The 22,905-nt window shown below is 39.7% G+C and overlaps 1 protein-coding gene across 2 annotated transcripts in view; it reads left to right on the forward strand.

The window, feature by feature from the left end:
* Nucleotides 1-18,520, forward strand: part of PIANP (PILR alpha associated neural protein) — a 40,624-nt gene extending 22,104 nt beyond the window's left edge. For both annotated transcript variants that reach the window (XM_058169926.1, XM_058169927.1), the window contains exons 2-6: nucleotides 6,119-6,186; nucleotides 7,093-7,664; nucleotides 7,956-8,037; nucleotides 14,550-14,777; nucleotides 18,006-18,520. In XM_058169926.1, the coding sequence (XP_058025909.1) occupies nucleotides 6,170-6,186; nucleotides 7,093-7,664; nucleotides 7,956-8,037; nucleotides 14,550-14,777; nucleotides 18,006-18,027 (921 nt within the window). In that variant the 5' untranslated portion in view covers nucleotides 6,119-6,169 and the 3' untranslated portion in view covers nucleotides 18,028-18,520. The remainder of the gene's footprint in view (nucleotides 1-6,118; nucleotides 6,187-7,092; nucleotides 7,665-7,955; nucleotides 8,038-14,549; nucleotides 14,778-18,005) is intronic.
* Nucleotides 18,521-22,905: the final 4,385 nt, after the last annotated feature.

Genomic DNA, 22,905 nt, shown 5'->3' on the forward strand with positions numbered 1-22,905 from the left:
ATTACACTTTTTAAAAATAATCCATTCTCGTTACATGCAACTTATATTTTCTCCTGACCTACCCAGCTATCACTTGCATATAACAAAATAGGCAGACATATCCTGTTACATAGAGCTATTGTCACTTATTACATTCATTATTCAAAATAGACTACCATTTGCATTTACATTTTATTTCTCCATTGGACAATCTTTGACCTGTTGAATGATTTCAGAGCTATTTCCTGCAAAAAAAGGTAGGCAGGCAGAAAAATAATTGGCAGGAAAAAATCAGTGGGAGCCAATGTGACTTTCAAGTTCCTGTCAATCTCGCTATTGAGATTCCTTGTGGGAACTGGCAGAGACCATCAGAAATCTTCCACATTTTCCTCCTTGTTCCTTCCTTCCTTTCTACCTTCTTCCGTTCTACCTTCTCTCTTCTTTACTTCCTATTCCTCCATTTCTCCGTCCTCCTTCCTCCTTTCCTCCCTCTTTCCTTTCCTCCCTCCACTCATCCTTTCCTTCTCTCTCTCTTTCTCTCTCTTCCATCTTCCCTCCCTCCATCCCTTTAATTGGGTTCACTTTGCTGGAGGTTCCTTGTTTCACCATCTTTACTCACTTCTCCTCAAAAAACCTTTTGTTTCCATTAAAAGTATTCTTCATTTTCTTTGCCACTTTTAATCTTAATAGAATAGAATAGAATGAATAGAATAGAATTTTTATTGGCCAAGTGTGATTGGACACACAAGGAATTTGTCTTGGTGCATATGCTCTCAGTGTACATAAAAGAAAAGATACGTTCATCAAGGTACAACATTTACAACACAATTGATGATCAATATATCAATATAAATCATAAGGATTGCCAGCAACAAGTTATAGTCATACAGTCATAAGTGGAAAGAGATTGGTGATGGGAACTATGAAACGATTAATAGTAGTGCAGATTCAGTAAATAGTCTGACAGTGTTGAGGGAATTATTTGTTTAGCAGAGTGATGGCCTTCGGGAAAAAACTGTTCTTGTGTCTAGTTGTTCTGGTGTGCAGTGCTCTATAGCATCGTTTTGAGGGTAGGAGTTGAAACAGTTTATGTCCAGGATGCGAGGGATCTGCAAATATTTTCACGGCCCTCTTCTTGATTCGTGCAGTATACAGGTCCTCAATGGAAGGCAAGTTGGTAGCAATTATTTTTTCTGCAGTTCTAATTATCCTCTGAAGTCTGTGTTTTTCTTGTTGGGTTGCAGAACCGAACCAGACAGTTATAGAGGTGCAAATGACAGACTCAATAATTCCTCTGTAGAATTGGATCAGCAGCTCCTTGGGCAGTTTGAGCTTACTGAGTTGGCGCAGAAAGAACATTCTTTGTTGTCCTTTTTTAATGATGTTTTTGATGTTAGCTGTCCATTTGAGATCTTGCGATATGATAGAACCCAGAAATTTGAAGGTTTCTACTGTTGATACTGTGTTGTCAAGTATTGTGAGAGGTGGAAGTATGGAAGGGTTTTTCCTAAAGTCTACCACCATTTCTACGGTTTTGAGTGTGTTCAGTTCCAGATTGTTTTGGTTGCACCACAAGGCTAGTCGTTCGACCTCTCGTCTATATGCGGATTCGTCATTGTCTCGAATGAGACCAATCACTGTTGTGTCATCTGCGAACTTCAGTAGCTTAACAAATGGATCATTAACTGTTCCTAGTGAATTTGATTACATTCTTTGCAACTATCTTTATATTTGTACACATAATAATATACTCTATCATTTATTGTTTTTGCAATGATGATTCTGTTATATGATCCACAGTCTCTTTCACTTCATCTTTTCAGGAGGCCTTCAAATTTCCTTTTAATGAAATGTCACATTTGTCTGGCAATTTGTAACATAATTCTTTTTTGTCTGTTTCTAGCAACTTTTGTATCCTTTCTTTGTATTCCATTCGTTCATTTATTCTGTTGAATGATTAATGTTTACTTCTAATATTACACAAAATGCATTCTTTGTCATTCTACTTGCACTCTAATTTCTTTCACTTCCTTATTTTTCCTTCATATCCATTTTTCCCTAGATCATGATATTACCAAAATAAGTCTGTTCCACATTCAAAAAAGTTTTATCACTGTTGTATTTTCACTTGTTCTCAGACTTTCAGTATAGACAACCAAATCAACCAAACTTTTAGCATGAATCATCTTTTGCTTAAATCACATATTTGAAACATTTTTCTAAGCAGATGCCAAACAAACAATATTCTCATTCATTCTCAAAAAGACCCAATTATTTTTCTCTATTGTCTCACCTCTTTCCCATCTGTTGTTCATTTCATGTAACAATAAATATTTTTCTCCTGAATTCCATCAATTTAGAATGTTGTACAATTTCCCCCCAAAACCATTCCAGGTTCTTCTATTATCATAGTCACTGAACTGTAACAAGCAATTATAACCAAACTATGACTTCATATTTTCATATGCGCTTAGAACAATCGTATCTATTATATACTTCTCTGCATTTTTCAAAACCAAGTGTATCCCTTTTTCTTTCTTTTCTTTCATTAGTAAATTAATATTGTTTGCCATATATTCTTCTTACTTTATAAGTCACAAACTACCACGTGCCGTACTTATCACCCCATGGGCTACTTAGAATTGACTTTCACTTTCCATAAATGGTTTTGCTCAATCAGAGGTTTCAAATAATGGGTTTTTTTTTAGCAAGATGAATAGACTGGATTAGAGCCTTAGTCATGTTACATGCAGCATCCCCTGTTAATAGTAAGAAGAATTTGGACAAATTTGGACAGTATGGCACAGAAGCATCCAAAGCCAGTTTATCTCAACCTGTGCCCATGATATTGTACACAAATTAGAATCTCTAAAGTATGCTGCAATCCAATAAGCCAGGGGTCTCCAACCTTGGTCCCTTTAAGACTTGTGGACTTCAACTTCCAGTGTTCCTCAGCCAGCTTTGCTGGCTGAGGGACTCTGGGTGTTGAAGTCCACAAATCTTAAAGGGACCAAAGTTGGAGACCCCTGCAATAAGCCATTGCTGAATCCAGCCAACTACAAAGTATATACAGTGAACCTATATGCACATACAGAAAAATAAATGGGAGGACAAGAATCAGGAACAGATTTGTGTGTGAATTGATTTTTGGAATACGTATACTTGGACTGAATTAGTGTCCAGCAGCGCCTTCATTTTAATATTTGGCCTCCCATATAAGCTACTATTTTGAATCTGGCTATGGTTATGGATCCTAGGATATATTTTTTTTAAATAACAGATATCTGAAATTGTGTTGTCCCAGCTGAGCATTTCAGCTTCAGTGCTCAAATCAGGAAAATGTTAACAATATACAGGTAGTCCTTGACTTGCAACAGTTCATTTAGTGACCATTCAAAGTTACAATGGCACTGAAACAAGTGACTTATGACCACTTGTCACACTTATGACCGTTGCCACAAGTCAATGGGGAAGCCAGATTCACTGAACAACCGGGTTACTGCCCTAACAACTGCAGTGATTCATTTAACAACTGTGGCAAGAAATGTTGTAAAATGGAGCAGAACTCACTTAACAACTGTCTCACTCAGCAACAAAAATGTTGGGCTCAAATTGAGGACTACCTATAGTGATTTTTCATCTAAGTTCCATGGGTCAATTATGTAGCAACCATACAATAGTCTAGTGCATAAAGCCAATTTCCTCAATCGATTGCCCTCCAAATCTGTTAGCCTCCAACCCCCATAATCCCCAGGCAGCATAATTCTCGGATAAGCTGTCTAGAGATTGTAGGAGCTGAAATTAGGCACACTGAAGAGCAGCAACAGGTGGGGTAAGACAGCCTAGAGGGAAAAGGCTTTGGAAAAGTATCTTAGTCTTTGAAAAGAACTACAAGGCTGTAATAGCCAGTATTTTCTATGGACAGATAAACTATATCTGAGATTATCCAGAAGGCACAGGCTGTAAAAGACTGAACAGTTATGGAATTCTGAAATTTGAGAATATTGTCTAATATTATGTTAGACTACATGAACAATAGTTCAAAATACAAGTCAGAACATATAATCTACTTGTATTTTATGTGTAGCTGGAAAGTGGAAGAAGAAGAAGAGACAACTATGAAAAAGGCAAAAAGAAATATTGAAAAGCATTTTAGCCAACCAGAAAGTAAATACTAAATATTTTATGGGCACATTTTTTTCTCTAAATTCTTAAACAGGCTTGGAATCTTTTCTTGCTGATTCATTCCCTTTCACAAACTCCTGTGTTTATCATTCTAAATTTATTCTTATTCCTTTTGTTGTTTGCATGATGCACAATTAAAAGGGTCCTTTATATGAAGTGGATTACACATTTCATACTATAAATACATGGAGGAACTGTTAAGTTTTTAAGCGCTAAAAAATCCATGACAATAAATTTATTTTTTCAATCTCAGCAGCAGCAATGGTAATGATAGTGAGGCTTTCACATACTCATTTTTTTTCATTTTTATGAATGCAAATATATGCACAAAATGGGAAACTTAGGTCAAGTTTGCTCTATGTAACAAGCTATAGCCTATGTACATTTATAGCACCTCGTATCTTCGTAAAAGTTGAAATAATAAGTGGAAAATGTAGGAAGTTTAGAATCACACTGTAATCATAAGGTTCCTTCTCACTACCAGATCTGGATTCTATCAAGCCCTGATCTTGCAGAAAGCTAAACTGGCTTAATATTTCCTACCTCACCTGGCAAACCTACCCTGCCCCAGCCATGATGTGAGAAATGGGGATTGTTTTATTTATGCCATACAGGAGACACTACAGGGAAATATTGGAGGATTCCTCCACAATTACTTGTCTTTTTTCCTGCATAACATTTACCTCAAGGGAATGGGCTGAGAGCTGGGCAGGAGACAAATGTTGACAGCTGGCTCAGATGGCATGTTTAGCCACCTCTCAGACCTCACTCTAGTTTTGCTGCTCCAGTATTTTGCGTGGGTGTGTTCAAGGGGAACCCAACTATCAGCTGATCTCATGGGCTTAGCACTCTTCCTGAAAATGAGATTGAAATTCTTTTAGAAAACACAGGTTAGTACTTTTCCTTTGGGACATTAACATCAACTGATAATAATCAAACTCCTTTCAGAAATGAGGTCATTTTTATTCCAGGAGTGTATTAAATCAATGTTCAAAAGCAACATGTGACAGGCACCAGGAAGGTTATGCCATGAACCAGCCGAGTTAAGGCCATTTATTTCTCTCTCTTCTCCTCCTGAAATTCACCATGCATATCCCTCCTACCTTTACTACCGGTCAGCTGTTAAGTCTCTAAAGCAGGACTCACTTTGGAGGCCTGCTGATATATGAGAAGGACCTGGCTTGAAAGTACTACCTCTTTGGAATTAAAGCAGGAGGGAGAGGCATGCCCACATCAGGCTACAGTGGCCAATGAGTGCAAGGATCACCTGACTGTACTAGGAGTAGGAGTTTACTGAATTATATTCACCGGGAAACTGATTTTGGTGTAAAAGGGAAAACTCTGCTCTAACATTGATACTACCGTGCGTGGCTTAAGGTAGCCCCTATTTTAGTCTTGGGTCAAAAAAAATCAATATCATGAAGATATAACTGGGGGGAAAAAGTTGCCAAGGCATGTCTAGTTTTATGAATATCATAAATCATATCTATGTCTAGTCAAACAAAGAGACAGACTAGGGGTGACCTGCTAGTAGTGCTCCAATATCCGAGGGTCTGCCACAGAGAGGAGGGTGCCAAGCTATTTTCCAAAGCATCTGAGGGCAAGTAATGGAAGCTTATCAAAGAGAGGTCCAACCTAGAAATCAAGGAGAAGTTTCCTGACAGTGAGAACAGTTAATCAGTAGAACGGCTTGCCTTCAGAAATTGTGGGTGCTCCGCCACTAGAGGTTTTTAAGAAGAGATTAGAAGCTACTTGTCTGCAATGGTCTCCTGCTTGAGCAAGGGGTTGAACTAGAAGACCTCCAAAGCCCCTTCCAACTTTGTTATACTGTTACTGTTACATATTTGTGCTGCAGTCAGATGCAAAGGAGGAAAGACCCATGAGATTTGGAAGTATTGGTGTAGATAACATCTAACATTCACCCCCCTTTTTTTTTTCTTATTCCCGGTTTTAGTGAAGAATATGAGACTCATTTACACCTGTGGAAAAACTGTTGCCTCTAGCTATGGAAACTAGTTTCTGGTAAGTCCATAGTATTATTTTAGAATGTAGGATAGCAGTGAGAGCCCAACCATGGCATCTAAGGGGCTGTTTTGAAAAGGCTAATCTAACAGCTACAGGATCAGAAAGAGGTGGGATTAAACACATAGCACCAGTAACTTCAGGTGCTATAAAAAGGCTATTCTGTTGGCACTAGGAATGGGTGAAGGAGTGGCTCGACTAAGAATGAAGAGGCTTAGGAACCAGTGGTTCAATAGGTTGCAATTTCACAAAGTAAGGCTCCTCCCTTTCCTCTTTCACTCTGCAATGTATTAAGCACAGGTTTCCCATTACACTTAGAGGAGGAGATTCTGTCTTAGTATTGATAATCCAGGATATAAGGATTTCTTCACCAAAGTGATGGTCCATTAAGAAGGGAAGAATGTATAGCCAGGCTCCTTAAATCATATTCAGTGACATCACAGGTAACTGAATGCAGCCACTAGACTTCTGGGCAGGGGGAGGGCAGTACCCGCTGAACGATATGAAATTCTAAGAAAGACTGAAACTTGAATCTCTGTTAAAAAGAGATGAAGGGATAATTGAATCTGAGCTGGAAGGTAGCAAAATCTTTCCTCTTCACTGTTAACCGTGCAACTCCTTCCAGGCATGGCCTTAATTGAAGAAGGTAAAATGATACTTAATTCTGGTTGAGAAATACGCTGCTGCTCCACCTTCATGGTGAACCTAAGGCATATTCATGTCTGAGGCAATAAACTCAAACAGAGACATTCTCTGCTTTTCTACTTGCTAACATGCAACCCCTCCCAGTTACCTCATGGAGCAATCAGAAACTGAACAAAACCGCTAGCTGAAACAGAGCCATCTTGCAGCACAGAAAAAGGAGTGGTCCAAAGAATAAGGGACATCTCTCTTTCTTCTCAACAGCCACAGGAGGTTCCCTCTGGTCTCCTGCTTCCATTTGCTGCACTTCTGGCTCCTCCTCCTCCTAGCCTCAGCAGTTCCGTTGCACAGCGCCTGGTCTCTTCGGACCCGTGGTCTTCTGGCAGCCCGACCATTGTGCAGCCACCGGAGCCCCACAGCACCCAGATCCTTCTGCATCTGGGATAAGAACCTGCCCACGGAGAAAACAGGATTTCACTCTACCTCACTGCGGCTGCGCCCAATGGTTTCCAAAGGGGCTGGCCAACGCCATGCCATACGGCTGAGGCGTCAAGCCCAAGGGATCCGGCCTGCTACCCCATCTGGCTTTGAGGATGGTCCTTCCTCATCTCAGTACCCCTGGGCCATTGTTTGGGGTCCCACAGTCTCAGTTGATGAGGGAGGGGATGCCAGCTCTGCCAACCCAGGCTTTCCACTTCTGGATTACGCCTTTGTTTCATCCAACGGAATGGCAACAGCACAACCCAATTCCCACTCACTGTTACACAATGAAGGGCTCAACCTGCGTCAGACCCCAGCCACACTACCACCCTTCCTCTTTGGACCTCGAGGAGAAGGTAACCATTGGTTGCTTTCCCTTACTCCTTTAGAAACTGCTTTAATGATTCTGTGTAATTAACAGCTTGAGTAACAAGCTGAAATTAGGCAGGGGCTATTTTTGTCATTGCAAAAACTGCCTTCTGGGGCTGCTAAGTTTTTGCCTCTCTGTTTACAGACGTACAGAAATCAATCTAGGAAATCGTTGACCTTCCTAAAAGGAGCTTAAAATTTAGTGCTTCTTCTCATAAAATTAGTCCCACTTCTTTTCTTTTCTTTTTTTCTGACTCCGCAACCTTTGTCTGTTCCAGGTGTGGACCCCCAACTTTACGTCACCATTACAATTTCTGTCATTATCATCCTTGTTGCCATGGGAATAATACTCAAATTCTGGTAAGTAGATTCTACACAGGTGTAAAGAATTGTTCCAGATCTTTGCTGAAATCAAAACTAGTATTGTGGAATGTGGCAATGGTCCTGGGAATGGGCTATAATTGCAGATAATGAATTCCAATGCCTTGGAGGTCATTTTTTCAATTATCCATTCATTTGCCTTGGAAGTGTATTTTGTTGCCCTAATTATCTCACAAGCAGTCAGGCTGTATGAATAAAGTTAGTGCTGTCCAGCAGGAAGCATTTTTTGTATATTATGAAGCCCATAATACGCCTAAGGCTGCAAATGGCAGGTCACTGCCCTGTCAAACTAAAGGAATTGTTAGTACTTACTCTAATGCCTCGCCCTTTACTACTGTGAGTGGCGTTTAGGATGGAGAAGGTGTAAAGGTCAAACTCAGCAACTTTAAAGTAATGGATGCTTTCCCTTTTCGGTTATGTACAAATAAGCTGATTCTCTGCTGAATATTTGGACCAGATCTATATGCAGTATGGTTTCAAAGCATAGAATAAAAACCCTAATAGATCCATTCTAAATATTTTGCCTGATAGATGATTATCATAGAAGTATATAATAAATGATAAAACGGCTTTATTATTATATGCTATGTTGTAGTGAATGATTAGCTTCTTTCCTTAGTTAAGAGTGGATTTCAATCTCATTCGACATAATGAAAATAACCTCCTGTGTCCTACAATGTTCAGCTTAGGGTGAAGGCAATGCCTGTGTTCGTAATAAGGCTGAGCAGTGATCCAGATTCAGAGGGCAAAATGTGATTTGGTATGTGCTTGAACACACATGGCTAAAACTCTGGAGAGGCCCTGCCAGTCTGCATAAAGAATATAAGCTAAATGAACCAAATATCTAATTCAGTTTCATGTAGCTTTTGTTCACTTTTCAAAAGCTATAGCTAGTTTACATGTAACATTAGATCATAAGGTTGAGGTTTTTCTGTTTTTGACTTGGTGGGATGTGCAAAGCTGTCCATATGGTTTAATATTATATGCAAAACAGGCTGCTTTGGTTGAAAAAAATATAGTTTTTGTTATGTATTTATAACGTAAAAAATAAGCAGCTCACTGATATAATGAAGACACACAAGACTACAACTTGAACTGGGTTTCTCTTGGATGGATCTGCCATACAATTGTAAAACCAAGAGACAATTGGACTGATGCTGCAGATGAATGTATACTTTTTTTTAAATATTTGGACTGTGCTCAGATCAGGTGCCATCAAGGTATTCCCAAGGCAATCACCATGTAAGGGGTTGATGGAGTCTTTTATTCAGTTGCCATAACTCAAGACCCACTTTTTTTTTTTTTGCTTACAGTGATTTTATGTTTTATTTTTCCTTGTTTCAAAAACCAAAGAACTATTTGAAGAGGTAGTTTTAAAAGTTTTGCTTCAAACCTGTCATCTTCCCTCTGTAGAACAGAGGCAGGCAATATTTATGTGGTACAACATAAAATGTTTCACTGCTGGAAGCTGTATCTTTTATTTTGGGTACCAAGAGAAACAAAATGTTTCTAAGTAGGCAGCGCCAGGATTTTTCTTTTCTTTTCTTTCTCTCTGGAGCATGTTTGGCATATTATTTTTGCAGTTTGATTGAATGTATATTTTAAGTCTTAACCAACATTTCAGTTCCCTGCCAGAAAAATTGTGGAAAACCTGCTTCAGATCTCTGCTGATTTTCAGTCTGCAATTGTATGTGGATCTGGGGGTTCCAAAAATATGCTTTTAAGGCTGTATGTGTGTTGTAAATCATGGACTGCCCACGTCTGATCTAGTATGTATAAGAAACAAAATTGATTCTTCTTTCACCCGCCCCCTTAGGAGACAGGGAGGAAAGGAGAATCTGCTGTCACCTACACAATACTTAATTCATCCACTACTAGAAGAGTACTTAAACCATATAGAGCTTTGTGAACCAATTGGAGTTGAAGGGGGCCTGTTATTTTCCTGAATGTTTGGGCTGCTAACCGACATTTGTGGGACCACAGGAATCAGAAGCAGTCTCTTCGCACCTTGTAATCGGAACAAGCATATAAAGTTGTGGAGCTCAGCCCCAGGACTAAGGATTATGGTTACATGGGTGATCTTCCTCCTTAGTGACTAGCTTTGTCCAAGCTCATAAAGCTCAAGTAGGCAGATGGGTGGGCGTGTAGGCTGGCTAGCTAACAGGGTAATTCTTTTGTATCAGTTTCTTGCCTTCTTCCTTATCCTGCACCAGAATGCAAGTGTCAACACAATGCACCGTATCATTCAGCAGCAGTTCCCAGGGAAGCAACAAAAACCTTTTGTTGCTAGCTCAGCTCCTGTATTTCTAGCACTAATTCTGGGCCCAGTTCTCTTGAAATCAGAATTAAAATTGGCACCCTTAGCTACATTAGGCAATGTATGGAAGCAAACATGATCTGGAAGATTTGGCAATTGTGTTAACGATCATCTGTGTCACATGATACTAGTCAAGGCGTTCCTTCAGGTAATACAGTAGCCTCAATAGAATAGAATAGAATAGAATAGAATAGAATAGAATAGAATAGAATAGAATAGAATAGAATAGAATAGAATAGAATTTTTTATTGGTTAAGTGTGATTGGACACATAAGGAATTTGTCTTGGTGCATACGCTCTCAGTGTACATAAAAGAAAAGATACATTCATCAAGAATCATAAGGTACAACACTTGATGATAGTCATAGGGTACAAATAACCAATCAGAAAACAATATCAATATAAATTGTAAGGATAGTAGCAACAAAGTTACAGTCATACAATCATAAGTGGAAGGAGATGGATGGTGGGAACGATGAGAAGATTAATAGTAGTGCTTAGTAAATAGTTTGACTGTGTTAAGGGAATTATTTGTTTAGCAGAGTGATGGTGTTTGGGAAAAAACTGTTTTTGTGTCTAGTTGTTCTAGTGTGCAGTGCTCTGTAGCATCGTTTTGAGGGTAAGAGTTGAAACAGTTTATGTCCAGGATGCAAGGGGTCTGCAAATATTTTCACAGCCCTCTTTTTGATTCATGCAGTATACAGGTCCTCAATGAAAGGCAGGTTGGTAGCCATTGTTTTTTCTGCAGTTCTAAGTATCCTCTGAAGTCTGTATCTGTCTTGTTGGGTTGCAAAACCAAACCAGACAGTTATAGAGGTGCGGATGATTGAAAGTTTCAAGAAAATGCTGCTGAGATACTGACAGATTTTACCTGACACAGAAATGAAAATAAAGGATTTGTGTATATGGATGGAAAGGTTTATCCAGTGGCTGTGGCTCTCTCTGATATTGATTTGGAGCATGTGTTGAGTAGAAGTTGCCCTTTTTTCCATAACAACAATGCAATATGAAGCAGTTTAGTTATTATGAAATGAGTGAAAACTTATTTTACAATTCTAGCATAAAGATTTGATGTTTAGTTATTCTGAGCATATGTTCTTGCTGACAAAATACAAGGATTGATTTATAGCCGTGATGGTGAACCTATGGCATGTGTGCAACAGGTGGCACATGAAGCCATATTGGTGGGCATACGAGCTAAGCTCCAGTGCACATGTGCATACCGGCCAGCTAATTTTAGGGCCTTCTGGGCACACCGGAAGTAGGGAAATAGACTGTTTCTGGCCTTCGGAGGGCCTGGGGGAGTGGGGAGTCCCATTTTTCACTCTCCCCGGGCTCCTAGAAAGGCTTTTGAAAAAAACAGGCCTTCAGGTCCCACCAGAAGTCAGCAAACAGACTGTCTCTGGCCTCTGGAGGGCTTCCGAGGGGACTGGGGAAGGCCGTTTTTGCCCTCCCCAGGCTCCTAGAAAGCCTGGGGAGCCTGGGGAGGGTGAAACACGGGCCTACGGGGCCCACTGGGCCAAAAACAGGAGGCGTGCAGGGGGGGCTGCACACGCATGTGCGGGGAGGATGGGTGCATAAAATTATGGGTGTGGACACGCACGCACACGACATCCACCCCCCCCCGCACTCCCCCCACTTTTGGCACACGGTGGCAAAAAGGTTAGCCGTCACTGATTTATAGGCTCTGATAAAAGTAATGTTTTCTGGGATTCCTGACAATAGAGTAACCAGATTGTTTTAGGGATCCATTTCACTTTTTTTTCAATGGCGGCAATCTCTAAAATGCCCTCCTAATCTGTTTCATAGGTAGGCAGGTAGGTAGACCCATCCATGTCTGCAAGATATTATATTTGCCAAGGTTAGTATAGTGGTTTAAGTATTAGACTAAGTAGAAAGATGAAACCCAGGTTCAATTCCCCATTCAGTCCTGAAGCTGATCAGGAAATTACCTTCAATTTAAATTACATCATAGATTTTGTGAGGCTTAAACAAAGGTAGCAAGCTAAAATTGAGGTAGACAAAGAGAAGCTCTCTGTAGGGATTTTTACATACTAAAGACACTTGGCTATGCTTATTTTAATCCTTCTCTGATAGCAAGAACTATACAAGATACTATCCTTATGAAATAAGAGAGACTGGAGTTGGGGAGTAGTGGTGTAAAGTGGTGAACCACAAAATTTCCAGATGAGAGAGAAGAATAAATAATTAAGAGGTCCATGAAATAATAATGTACTTTCTACAGAGAAAGGAGCAATCTCAACTATTACTGTTACTGTTGTCATTAAGGAAGTAGCCTGAGAGAGTTTTAGAAATACTCAAATACTTTTGTTGTACTGTGTTAAAACGAAAAACAAAAAAATCTCAGCCTCCCAAATGAATTTGGGAACCACTATTTCCTTTCTTTATGGTAAATGCCATAAAGCATTTTATTACTTTAAGCTATGAATTCTAACATATTTATTCTTCTTTAATTAACAAAGATAAAATACAAAACAGAAAAACAGGGGGGGAAACAGATTGACAACACTAATAACCAAACACTAATAACAAAAAAAAAGGATCTTATGTACAAAAAAAAAATGAAAAAGAAAAAACTTCAAATATCAATTAAATCTAACATTAAACATAAAAAATCCACCCCAGCTGAATTCTGAAAGATACATCCAAAAATAATATAACGGATCTACAAATAATTATATACTTTCTCATCTATATTTAACAAAAGTGCTATATTAAGTACACAAATATCCCTGATGTGGAAATCTATTTATCTAGCAATCAAATCGACCAATACAACCTACGTATTAAAAAATAACCAGTCAACAGGTTACCCCAAACTTAAAACTAATCTTCAAATCCCTCTGATAACCCTCTGTTATTGTATTTAACATGTAGAAAATCGACAAGCTCTTTTCATTTTCTTACAAAGTTGTCTAATCTATTGTCTCTAATCAAGGCAGTTAATTTTGCCATCTCTGCTAATTCAGTCATTTTGAAAAGCCACTCTTCAAAAGTTGGCCTCGTCTTTTCTTTCCAATGCTTAGAACATACAATCCTCGCAGCAGTCAACTTATAGAGAAGTAGCGTTGCAAACTGTTTTTCAATTGGTTTGTCCATCATATCTAAAAGAAAAGCAGGAATCACTGTTTCTATGTTCTAAATTGCTATGCTTGTAAATTGGTGAAATTGTTGGTGAAATTCATTTATTTGTTTTTCTGTTCCAAATATGTAAAGTGCTGTACAGCTCAATAAAAAACAATCAAATATATAAATAAAACTAACAGGGTTAACAAAAACAAGAATTGAAAAATAAACCCAGGTAAAGCTCTCCCAAATGCCTGAGCTTTAATAAAAAATATTTTTAAATGATAGATACGTTGTAAAGGAACAGACAAACTCCTTCAATTGACATATATCAAATTCTGGTCATGGGTAAAAGGAACCTAGAATGCAGGTAGTCCTCGACTTACGACCACTGAAATTGCAAACACTAAATGAAATAAATAATAAATTTAAAAAGTCATTTTATGTCTTTTCGTGCAACGATTATTAAGTGAATCACCGCAGTTAAGTTAGTAACAGGAATATTAAGTGAATTCCCATTGACTTTGTTTGCCAGAAGGTCACAAAAGGTGATCACATGATCCTGGGATACTACAACAGTCATAAATATGAGTCAATTGCCAAGAGTCTAAATTTTGATCATGTGACCATGGGGATCCTGCAACTGTCGTAAGTGTGAAAAACAGTCATAAGTCATTTTTTCAGTGCCATTGTAACTTTGAACAGTCACTAAACAAACTGTTGATTGTTGTAAGTCGAGGACTACCTGTATAACCATTTTCTGTTGAGCTTGACCCACACACCATGGTGTGCATTTCAGAGGGATGGTTCAATAGATGCCCATTAAACTTCCACAAACATCAGCCAGTATTGTAATACTCTGAGATTGAGAATTGATGCATTCAAAAAGAGGAGAAGGTTCCCTGGCAGCTCTACAAATGCCCTTTTTATTTTCCCAGTTATCAGACTAATAGTTTGAGTGCTGGAAAATACAATGTCCTTGCAAAAGATATAACATGTGGAAGAAAGATAATGGAATGCCTAAGCAATGAACGAAGTTATCTGTGGATACTGCCTTGATGGTAACCCTCTTCTCCACCTACCTTAGCTGGGACCGGAATCAAAAGCGCCGTCACCATTCTAGTCAGCAAAGTGAATTGCAGCAGCAGGAGAGCCAGCAGCCTTTAACAGACCTGTCACCTGCCACGGTCAGCATCTTGGGGCCCTACAGCGATTCACAGGTTCCTACGCCAGAGATGGTGGAAAGTGGACAAGTACTGGAAGGCCTGGAGAAGCTGGAGAGTCTAGGGAAGTCCAGTGCCTTCCAGCTCAACAGGTAAGAAACAGCATGGACAATAATTGGATGTTGCTTTTGGCAGAAGAAGTGGGAAAACAAGTGAAAATCAGAGCAAAAAAACAAACAAACAAACCCAGAAGTATGTGAGCAGCTGATTTTGTGTGCAGGGCTAACGAACCTCTATTTGAGCCACATGTCAAAATAGATTCTACATTTCGGTGCTGGCTTTGTTTCCCTTTAATGTTTATACTCTGGGTTTTTCTCAGACATCTTTGGATGAAACAAATGGAAAAGGGCCGGTTTCTAAATGGAGAGTGACTTTGTAAAATTTTTGTAAATTTTATGACGCAGGTCTAAAGACTATCATGGGGAATATGATATTTTCATTCATTCTTTTCAAAGTACATAACCATTTTTATCTATTCTTGTTCCCCCCTCCCCCCTCAGCTTTTGTTCCTTGGAAGATACGCAGTTCTACTTTTCAGTGCACATCAATCTATGCCGGGGTGTCAAACTCAAGGCCAGTGGGCTGTATCCAGCCCCTTGGGGTTCTTAAATCTGACCCGGGGGGGGGCGACATGGTAATAGCAAAGGATCGGCCCGTGGTGCATCTGGCAGCCAAAACAGGGCATGGGGGAGGTCATGTGTGGTCCCCACATGGCCTATTTTCAGCCTGGAGAGAATCCGGAAGCCCTTTGCCAGCCAAAACAGGGCACAGAGGGGCCTACACGCCCCGTTTTGGCTGGCAAAGTGCTGCAGGAGCTTGTCCAGGCTGAAAACCGGCTGCAAAAATTCACACAAAAATTCACCCCAAGCCAGCCCACCCACGGAGGAGAGCTACAATGCTCATCTGGTCCTCAAAGAAATCCAGTTTGACACCCCTGATCTATGCTATGGCTTTTTTTCAAGTGGTATGATAAGTGATCAGTAGTAAAAATTCCTCCTCCGTTCCATTATATTAAATGTTTTTTAAATTTTACACAGACATCTCCGAGGTATCAGTATTTGTGCTCAGAAGGTAATAAAAAAAGACTAGCAGTAATATCCCTACAGCAGGATTTTTCAAACTCTTTCAGGCTGTGGAACCTGTTAGAAAAAGAAACGCTAGAAACCTTGATCAAAAGGCAGCAGTCTTCTGTTGGATAATTGGCTGTGCTTGAGTGATATTTCCCCCCCCCCTCTAGTGTCTCATAGAATCCTGAGGTTGAAAAACTATGCCCTAGAGAGGACAAGTTGTAGATTGAGAGCTTCAGTTGTTTAATCTGTACCTACTATGCTTTGTCACTGTGTTCCGGTTCCATTTTAGTTATAAAACATTAGCAAATATCCCTTCAAGAATTTGGGGGTGGGGGAGGGAAGTTTGACTTTCTATTTATAACTTTCAGTTCTGTAGGTATAAACCAAAAATAAGGATACAAAGATTTCAGAAACCTCAAGGAAAATAATTGAAAAGTAACTGATTCAGTGGTGGGTTTCAAAATTTTTTTACTACCGGTTCTGTGGGTGTGGCTTGGTGGAAGTGGTTTGGTGGGCATGGCAGGGGAAGGATACTGTAAAATCTCCATTCCCTTCCCAATCCAGGGGAAGGATACTGTAAAATCTCCATTCCCTCCCCAATCCACAATGTAAGCCGCCCTGCGTCTTCGGAGAAGGGCGGGATATAAATTCAAAAAAAAAAAAAGATACTGTAAAATCTCAATTCCCTCCACAATCCAGGGGAAGGATACTGTAAAATCTCCATTCCCTCCCCAATCCAGGGTAAGGTTACTGTAAAATCCCCATTCCCTCCCGATCAGCTGGGACTTGGGAGGCAGAGAAAAGATGGGGGCGGGGCCAGTGAGAATTTTTACTACCGGTTCTCTGAACTACTCAAAATTTCTGCTATCGGTTCTCCAGAACTGGTCAGAACCAGCTGAAACCCACCGCTGAACTGATTGATTGTGTTGCTGCTGACTCTTAGCAGCCATATACATTTTCTTCATGAAGATTCTACCCCTAACTTAGCCTTTCAGATCTTCCAACAGTGCCCTCACAGCCACTGTAACTGAGCCTACCTACATGCTGGATGGCGGACCTCTTCTTCTCTTTCCTCTCACTTTTCAAATGGTCCTGAAATCATGCCTCACTGTGATAGGCTTGGGACAGGCCATGTCCCTGGATATTGATGAACTATAGTTCCCAGTAGCCTTACGCAAGTTGGCCACCATAAAAGGTGCTGGAAGTTGCAGGTCCCATTGTTGATATAGGAAATATTAATACAAGTAGACCTCGAGTTACAACCATTCATTTAGTGACCATTTGAAGTTACAGTGGCACTGAAAAAAGTGACTTGTGACTGTTTTTCACACAACTGTGCAGCATCCCTGTCGCCACATGATCAAAATTCGGACACTTGACAAATGCCATGTATTTATGATGGTTGCAATGTCCCGGGGACGTGTGATTACCTTTTGTGATCTTCTGACAAGCAAAGTCAATGGGGAAACCAGATTCACTTAACAATTGTGGCAAGAAAAGTTGTAAAATTGGGGGTGGGGAAATCACCTAGCAATTATCTCACTTTGCAATGGAAATGTTGGGGTCATAAGTCAAGGACTACCTGTAGAATCATGAGCTAAAGGCAGACATCCATGTTATGAGCAAGTATTTTTGACAAAAGGGTATCTTCTGACCACCCATTTCTACGTTACTGTTTTGTTTTAATTTTTCCCTCCCTTGGTATCTCAGAAGTCATTCCTCTAATCAGGATATTCCATTCCTTGCTATTGTCATCAATGGGAAGACCTCTCCATCCATGCCCTGTATGGTGTGCTGGGTTCTTTGGGAATAGATGGGACAACATCTATTTGGGAATAGATGGGACAACATGAGTAGACAACACTCTCCATGGGTAGTTTTATATTCTTCTTCCTTCTGAAGATCCCTATGTGTAAGGGCTTCCTCCAACGAATGGGAGACAATAGGATCATGCAGCAATGAGAAAGCATGAACAGAATGTTGGATAATGTAAATTTACTTAAATATACTAGTTGATGGAAATACTGTCAACATTCCTAAAATTTATCATTTTGGCATAGGGCAATGACTTACATGCTACCCCTTTTTATAGAGAACTAAGAAGGCTTTAGGAATAATCTCATCCAGGCTATGTTAGCATTGCAAGAAAGAAGATAAAGCCAGTCTATTCTTACCATCTAAGAACTGGGAATACTTTTTATTTATGTCTCTAATTTTCTCCCACTCCATTCCTACTTCTGTCTCCCCCAGGATTCCACTGGTGAACTTGTGACTGAATACACTGGAAGAAATAAGGCTTGATGTCTTTGTAACGAGCTCAAATGCTGAATCTTCGAGGGAGTCCCACAGAAGCGGTAGCCCTTTCTTTAGTCCCATCCTCCTGCAATGCCACTTCTGGTGCAACAGAAGAGCTATTGTGGATCCCTTTGTGTCACCGTCCTTCCATCATCACTGCGGACCCGACAGAAACAAGGATGAGCTCAGGTGCAACCTGCCAGGCTGGGCTTTCAAAAGCCCCATGGTGCACGGTGATTAGGGCAGTGTCATGCCAGCTAAGCCCGGGGGAGGAACAAGTGGATGAAAGCTACTAGTATCATCATAATTTTAACATGTCTCCCTTGTATCTTGACACAAACAGTTGCATACAGATATTTATTAGTAAGCATGCTTGATACCAAGAGGCAGGATGCTGTGTGTCTTCCCTTCCTTCCCAACTTTTGTTCTTTTCCCCTTTGTGTGATCTGATGGGTCTTCCAAAAGGGCAGTTCTTAGTATCATTTGGGGTGGGGTGGGGTGGGATGGGGTGGGGTGGGGGGATGATGCAGATCTTATTGGGTTATGGGAATCAACCTACTATATAGGAAACGAAAGTACGATGAAGGGGAACTAGATACAAAGAGTCAGTAACAAACATATGCCACATTCAATTTTCTATGATGGTTTTCAGATTAACCTTTTCTCTAGAATTGCCATCCCTTGTTCATCTGTTTTAAATTGTGTTCAAGTATTGTGCTGAACCTAGGACCTGGTTAATCCAAATTTGCCACTTACAGGCCACCCGCTTTCCTCTGAAAACCACTGCTTGTTTATAGTTAGCTGATACAGAACAAAAACCTCTGCCCAGAGATAATCGGCGAACATGGCTGGAAACAAACAAGCCAATGGCTATTTCAATGAAACAATTGTGAGACTATGCTGTCTAGTGATGACAGGCTAACCATAACTGAAGCTTTGATAGGGTCTTGTGCCTCCCATCAAATATTTCCTGGCTGCAGGTGCGGTATGCTTGATTGCTTCATAATGAGAATGAATGGGAGATAAGTGAAAAGCTATTAATGGCCCTCTGAATAGCTTCTCTTCAACCCAATGCAGCCTTTGTTTTGACAGCAGAACAAAAATGCATCGGAGGGGTTTGTTAGTTGTTTTCTTTTTGTCTTAAAAAAATTGTGGAATTATATCTTTTCCCTCTGTGGCAGAAAACTAGCTATTGAGGAATTAAAAGAGGAAATTGTTTGTTTATATTGCTTGGAACTTTCACTAAACAGAACCTTTTTGTGCATAAACATGATAAGGTTTTCTTGATAGCAGCAAGTGTTGTTCTTTTTGTATATGTAAAATCTCTGATTAATTAAATTTACTGCCAACTGCAGAAAGGTAATTCCTTAGCACCACTAATGCACTGTAATATGTAAGCAACCCATACCATCTGTCTGTTCTTGAATTTTTAAGCACATTACTTGCTATAGCTATAGTGCCAAGAAGGTACATTTCTTTTATGTCTCCCTTCATTTGCCCTTCCGTAGCATTTTATCCTAGTTCTGAGTTCCCCACTACAATTATTGGATGAGACTTACCTGTTCTGATGCCCCCAATGAAAACTTTGGTTTGCAACAAATGTGGCCTCCAAAAGCATTTTTAAAGTCAGTGCCAAATGCATTTCTTCTAGGAAGGGGTTCCAAGATTGAGCTATCACTGCTGACCTTGCTAGGTGGTGTATATAGTGTGTATTGTGCCCTTCCAAGTAGAGAAGTAGTAGAGATAGAGTTTCAGGTAGAGTTTTGAAGATGGGCAAGCCAAAGATTATAAACCACACATAGACACTCGAGCCCCTTAAATTTGCATTGCTAAACATTTCAGTCCTAACCTTAGGCTCATCATTAAGGCTTCTGGGGTCTGCTTTTGTTTTAAAGCACAGACCAGCTACCTGAGCAGTCTGACTCTTCTTAGGATAAAAAGCTACTTTCTTGCAATGCCAACATCATTATCCCTGGGTGTTTCATATTTTCTGCAGTAGATTCTCTAGCTTAGGACAAATAGCAGAGGTATATGTTTATAGTTTTTGTACAGTATCTGCAGAACTGTGTTGTATAGGCGGGACAAAACCAAAATCTGCTTTTTTGAAATACGAGCATCTGTTCCAAAGCCCCAAGGAAGCACTTATGTGTTCTTTTTATTACTTCAGTTTCTGACAAGCACAACTTCTTTATCAAAGGCTCCTCCAGTAATTATATCTGAGCTTCCAACGTAAAACTGTTTTTCTGTGATAAATCCACAAGGGGCAGATTCCTTTATACCCATCTTCCCAGATACTAGATTGCATAGTTATGAGGTACTCTATACAAACATTTGTAATGTTTATAACTTGCTCTTTCCCAAGGAAACTCATTGAATGAGTAGGTGCCACCTTGTCCATTTTAACCTCACAGCTCATCTGTGAGGTGAGAAAGAGAAGAGTGGCCCACATTTATCTGAATGGAATCAGAGATTTGAAGCCAGCTTGAATGGAGATCTAGCCAGGTATTTGGGGTTTAACCAGTTGTCTTAAGTTCTGGAGAAAAATGCATAAGTAACTTTTCATATCTCAAGTCATTTCTATCCTATGAACACTCACTCAGAACTAAATTGCATTGTTGCATTTAGAATTCCACCAAGTAATCAAAGGAGTATTGAAAATGAGAGATGAGAAGGTGGGAAGGAGGCTGTTGTCATTTTATTTTAATTAAGGAAGGAATGAAACGTGCCATTGTTATTTGTATTTTGATCCCTCTCCTTTCTTTGTAGTATACTTAATATCAATTAAATTGTTTGCATTCTTTCATCTGCTTAAGGATATATGATACACAGAAAATTATTTTAAAGTGCCATTTATTTCAGTATGGAGTTACAACTATTTTTAAATTAAGAATTAATTGCCATAATAATGCCAGCATAAATTTCTTATTCAAGTGAAATAACTTTATAGTTTATTTTTATGTAGTAATATGAAGTTAGTAATCCCTTCTGCTTGTTAGGGGCAAAGGGATCGTCACCTAGTTACTTAAAAACTATAAAGCTCTATATTTTATTAATTGTATCAATAGCACAGAGTTAGAACTTGACTACCAAGATTCCTAGTGGAAACTACAGACCACCCACCCAGTTAATATTTTTTGCTTATTAACCAAAAAATAACCCTAACCCCCCACCATAACTGTACCCTGTTTGCCTGAATTTGATACGCCAAAAATCAATCAGCTGAGCTCTTTTCAGCTTGCTTATAACTGTCCTATTTTAATGTGTGTACACAAAGCTTTATTTTGGCAATGCATAAGACCTAATCCCTCCACTGCCATCAAAATTATAGAGAAGTTGGAATGGATGGTGCTGTAGCATGTGAAGTAAAGCAGGTAGAAGGCATGCAGAAATATTACTAAGGTTGTCCATCACTAGAAGCAAAGGAATAATGGTGCCGACCTAAACCTTGGGAGGGAAGATGAAAAACTGGTTAGGTGCTTAACTACTTAGATGTTTACCTTTTCTACGTCTGTTATTCTCCTTCCTTGATATGTGTTTGCAGAAGATGAGGATTCTTCCTCAACAAAATTGTGTTCCCTTAACCTTTAAAAATATTAATCCTCATGCTGTTAAAACAGAGTGATGTCTGCAAGTCTGACTAAAGATGTTTTAGCAAATGAAATGGAAAATGCAAAAATCTTTAGCCCGGGATTCGGTTCTTGGGTAATCCACCAGAGACTCTTCTTCTACATGCCTCGTTGTAATTAAGGGCATTTCTGTGCTTGCTATCTGAGCTGTTCATGTCCTGTGGTCATGCCTGCTTGACTCTAAGCCAGCTTTAAAAAGCCTGGCCAATATATAACTATATACTGTATTTGTTTCTAAGGGCTTTTTGACTCGTTTTACCAGTACTACAGTTGATATATTTGTTTGAACATAACTGGTTCAAAATCTGACGTGTTTTACAATTATATATTTTTCTTTCCAAAATTCCTTTTTTTTGCTCTTTGCTTTACTTTCTTGAGTAATAATTGGAATTCCACTGATTCTCCAGTCACCTGAGATAGAAGAATTTTATCCCCAGCTTCTGAGCAGCTCATAGCTTAAAATAGCTCAAGTGTTACTTTTAAGACATTAAACACAATCCATGTTAGCATTCAGTGGGTTATTTATATGGGGAGGAAAGAGACTGAGCAGCTGCAAAGATCCTAGCCAAGTTGTTCTAAAATAATTTCTCCCAGCAGGAATAGGAGGAGGAAACTGGAAATTGGAAACTGTTGGGTAGGCAAAGCAGAGATGGCACCAGAGGAAGCAGGCAGGGTAAGGCAAATCTGAAAATTGAAGTGGGTGAGATGGAGGAGAAGCCATGTTCTGTGTGCAGCAGCCAGCATTCGTATGTTCCTGGTTTGAATCCATACTTCATTTTGGCACATGGCAAAGCTATGCACAAACCCTGGATCCGCTGCTCCAAGATTTTCCAGGGGAAATGGGTGGTTGAAGCCCCTGGTTGAGCGGCCTGATCTCCTCTTCAATTAATGCCCTTGCCTTGACCCAGCTAAACCAGAGGAGCAGAAAGAGACTCTCCTTCCGTAGTTTGTACTTGGAATGGATAGGTAAAAAGGTTTCCCCGCCTAATAGGAGGGAAAAGAAGTCAACAATGATTACTAGGATGGCTTATGACTGAGGTCTAATGGTTCTGGTCATGAGAGAATGACTCTGCTATAAGCATACATATTGTAGGCAGTTCTGCCTCCATGGCAGTATGTACAGCTCCATAAAAAGCTTCTTTAACTTTGCCGCATTGGAGCCCTTGGAGCCTTCTGTGTCATTATTTATTTTTGTTGGCCTCTACATCAGTGACAGTAGATTAAATGCT

Source organism: Ahaetulla prasina, chromosome 2, assembly GCF_028640845.1.
Source record: "Ahaetulla prasina isolate Xishuangbanna chromosome 2, ASM2864084v1, whole genome shotgun sequence".
Classification (NCBI taxonomy): Eukaryota; Metazoa; Chordata; class Lepidosauria; order Squamata; family Colubridae; genus Ahaetulla; species Ahaetulla prasina.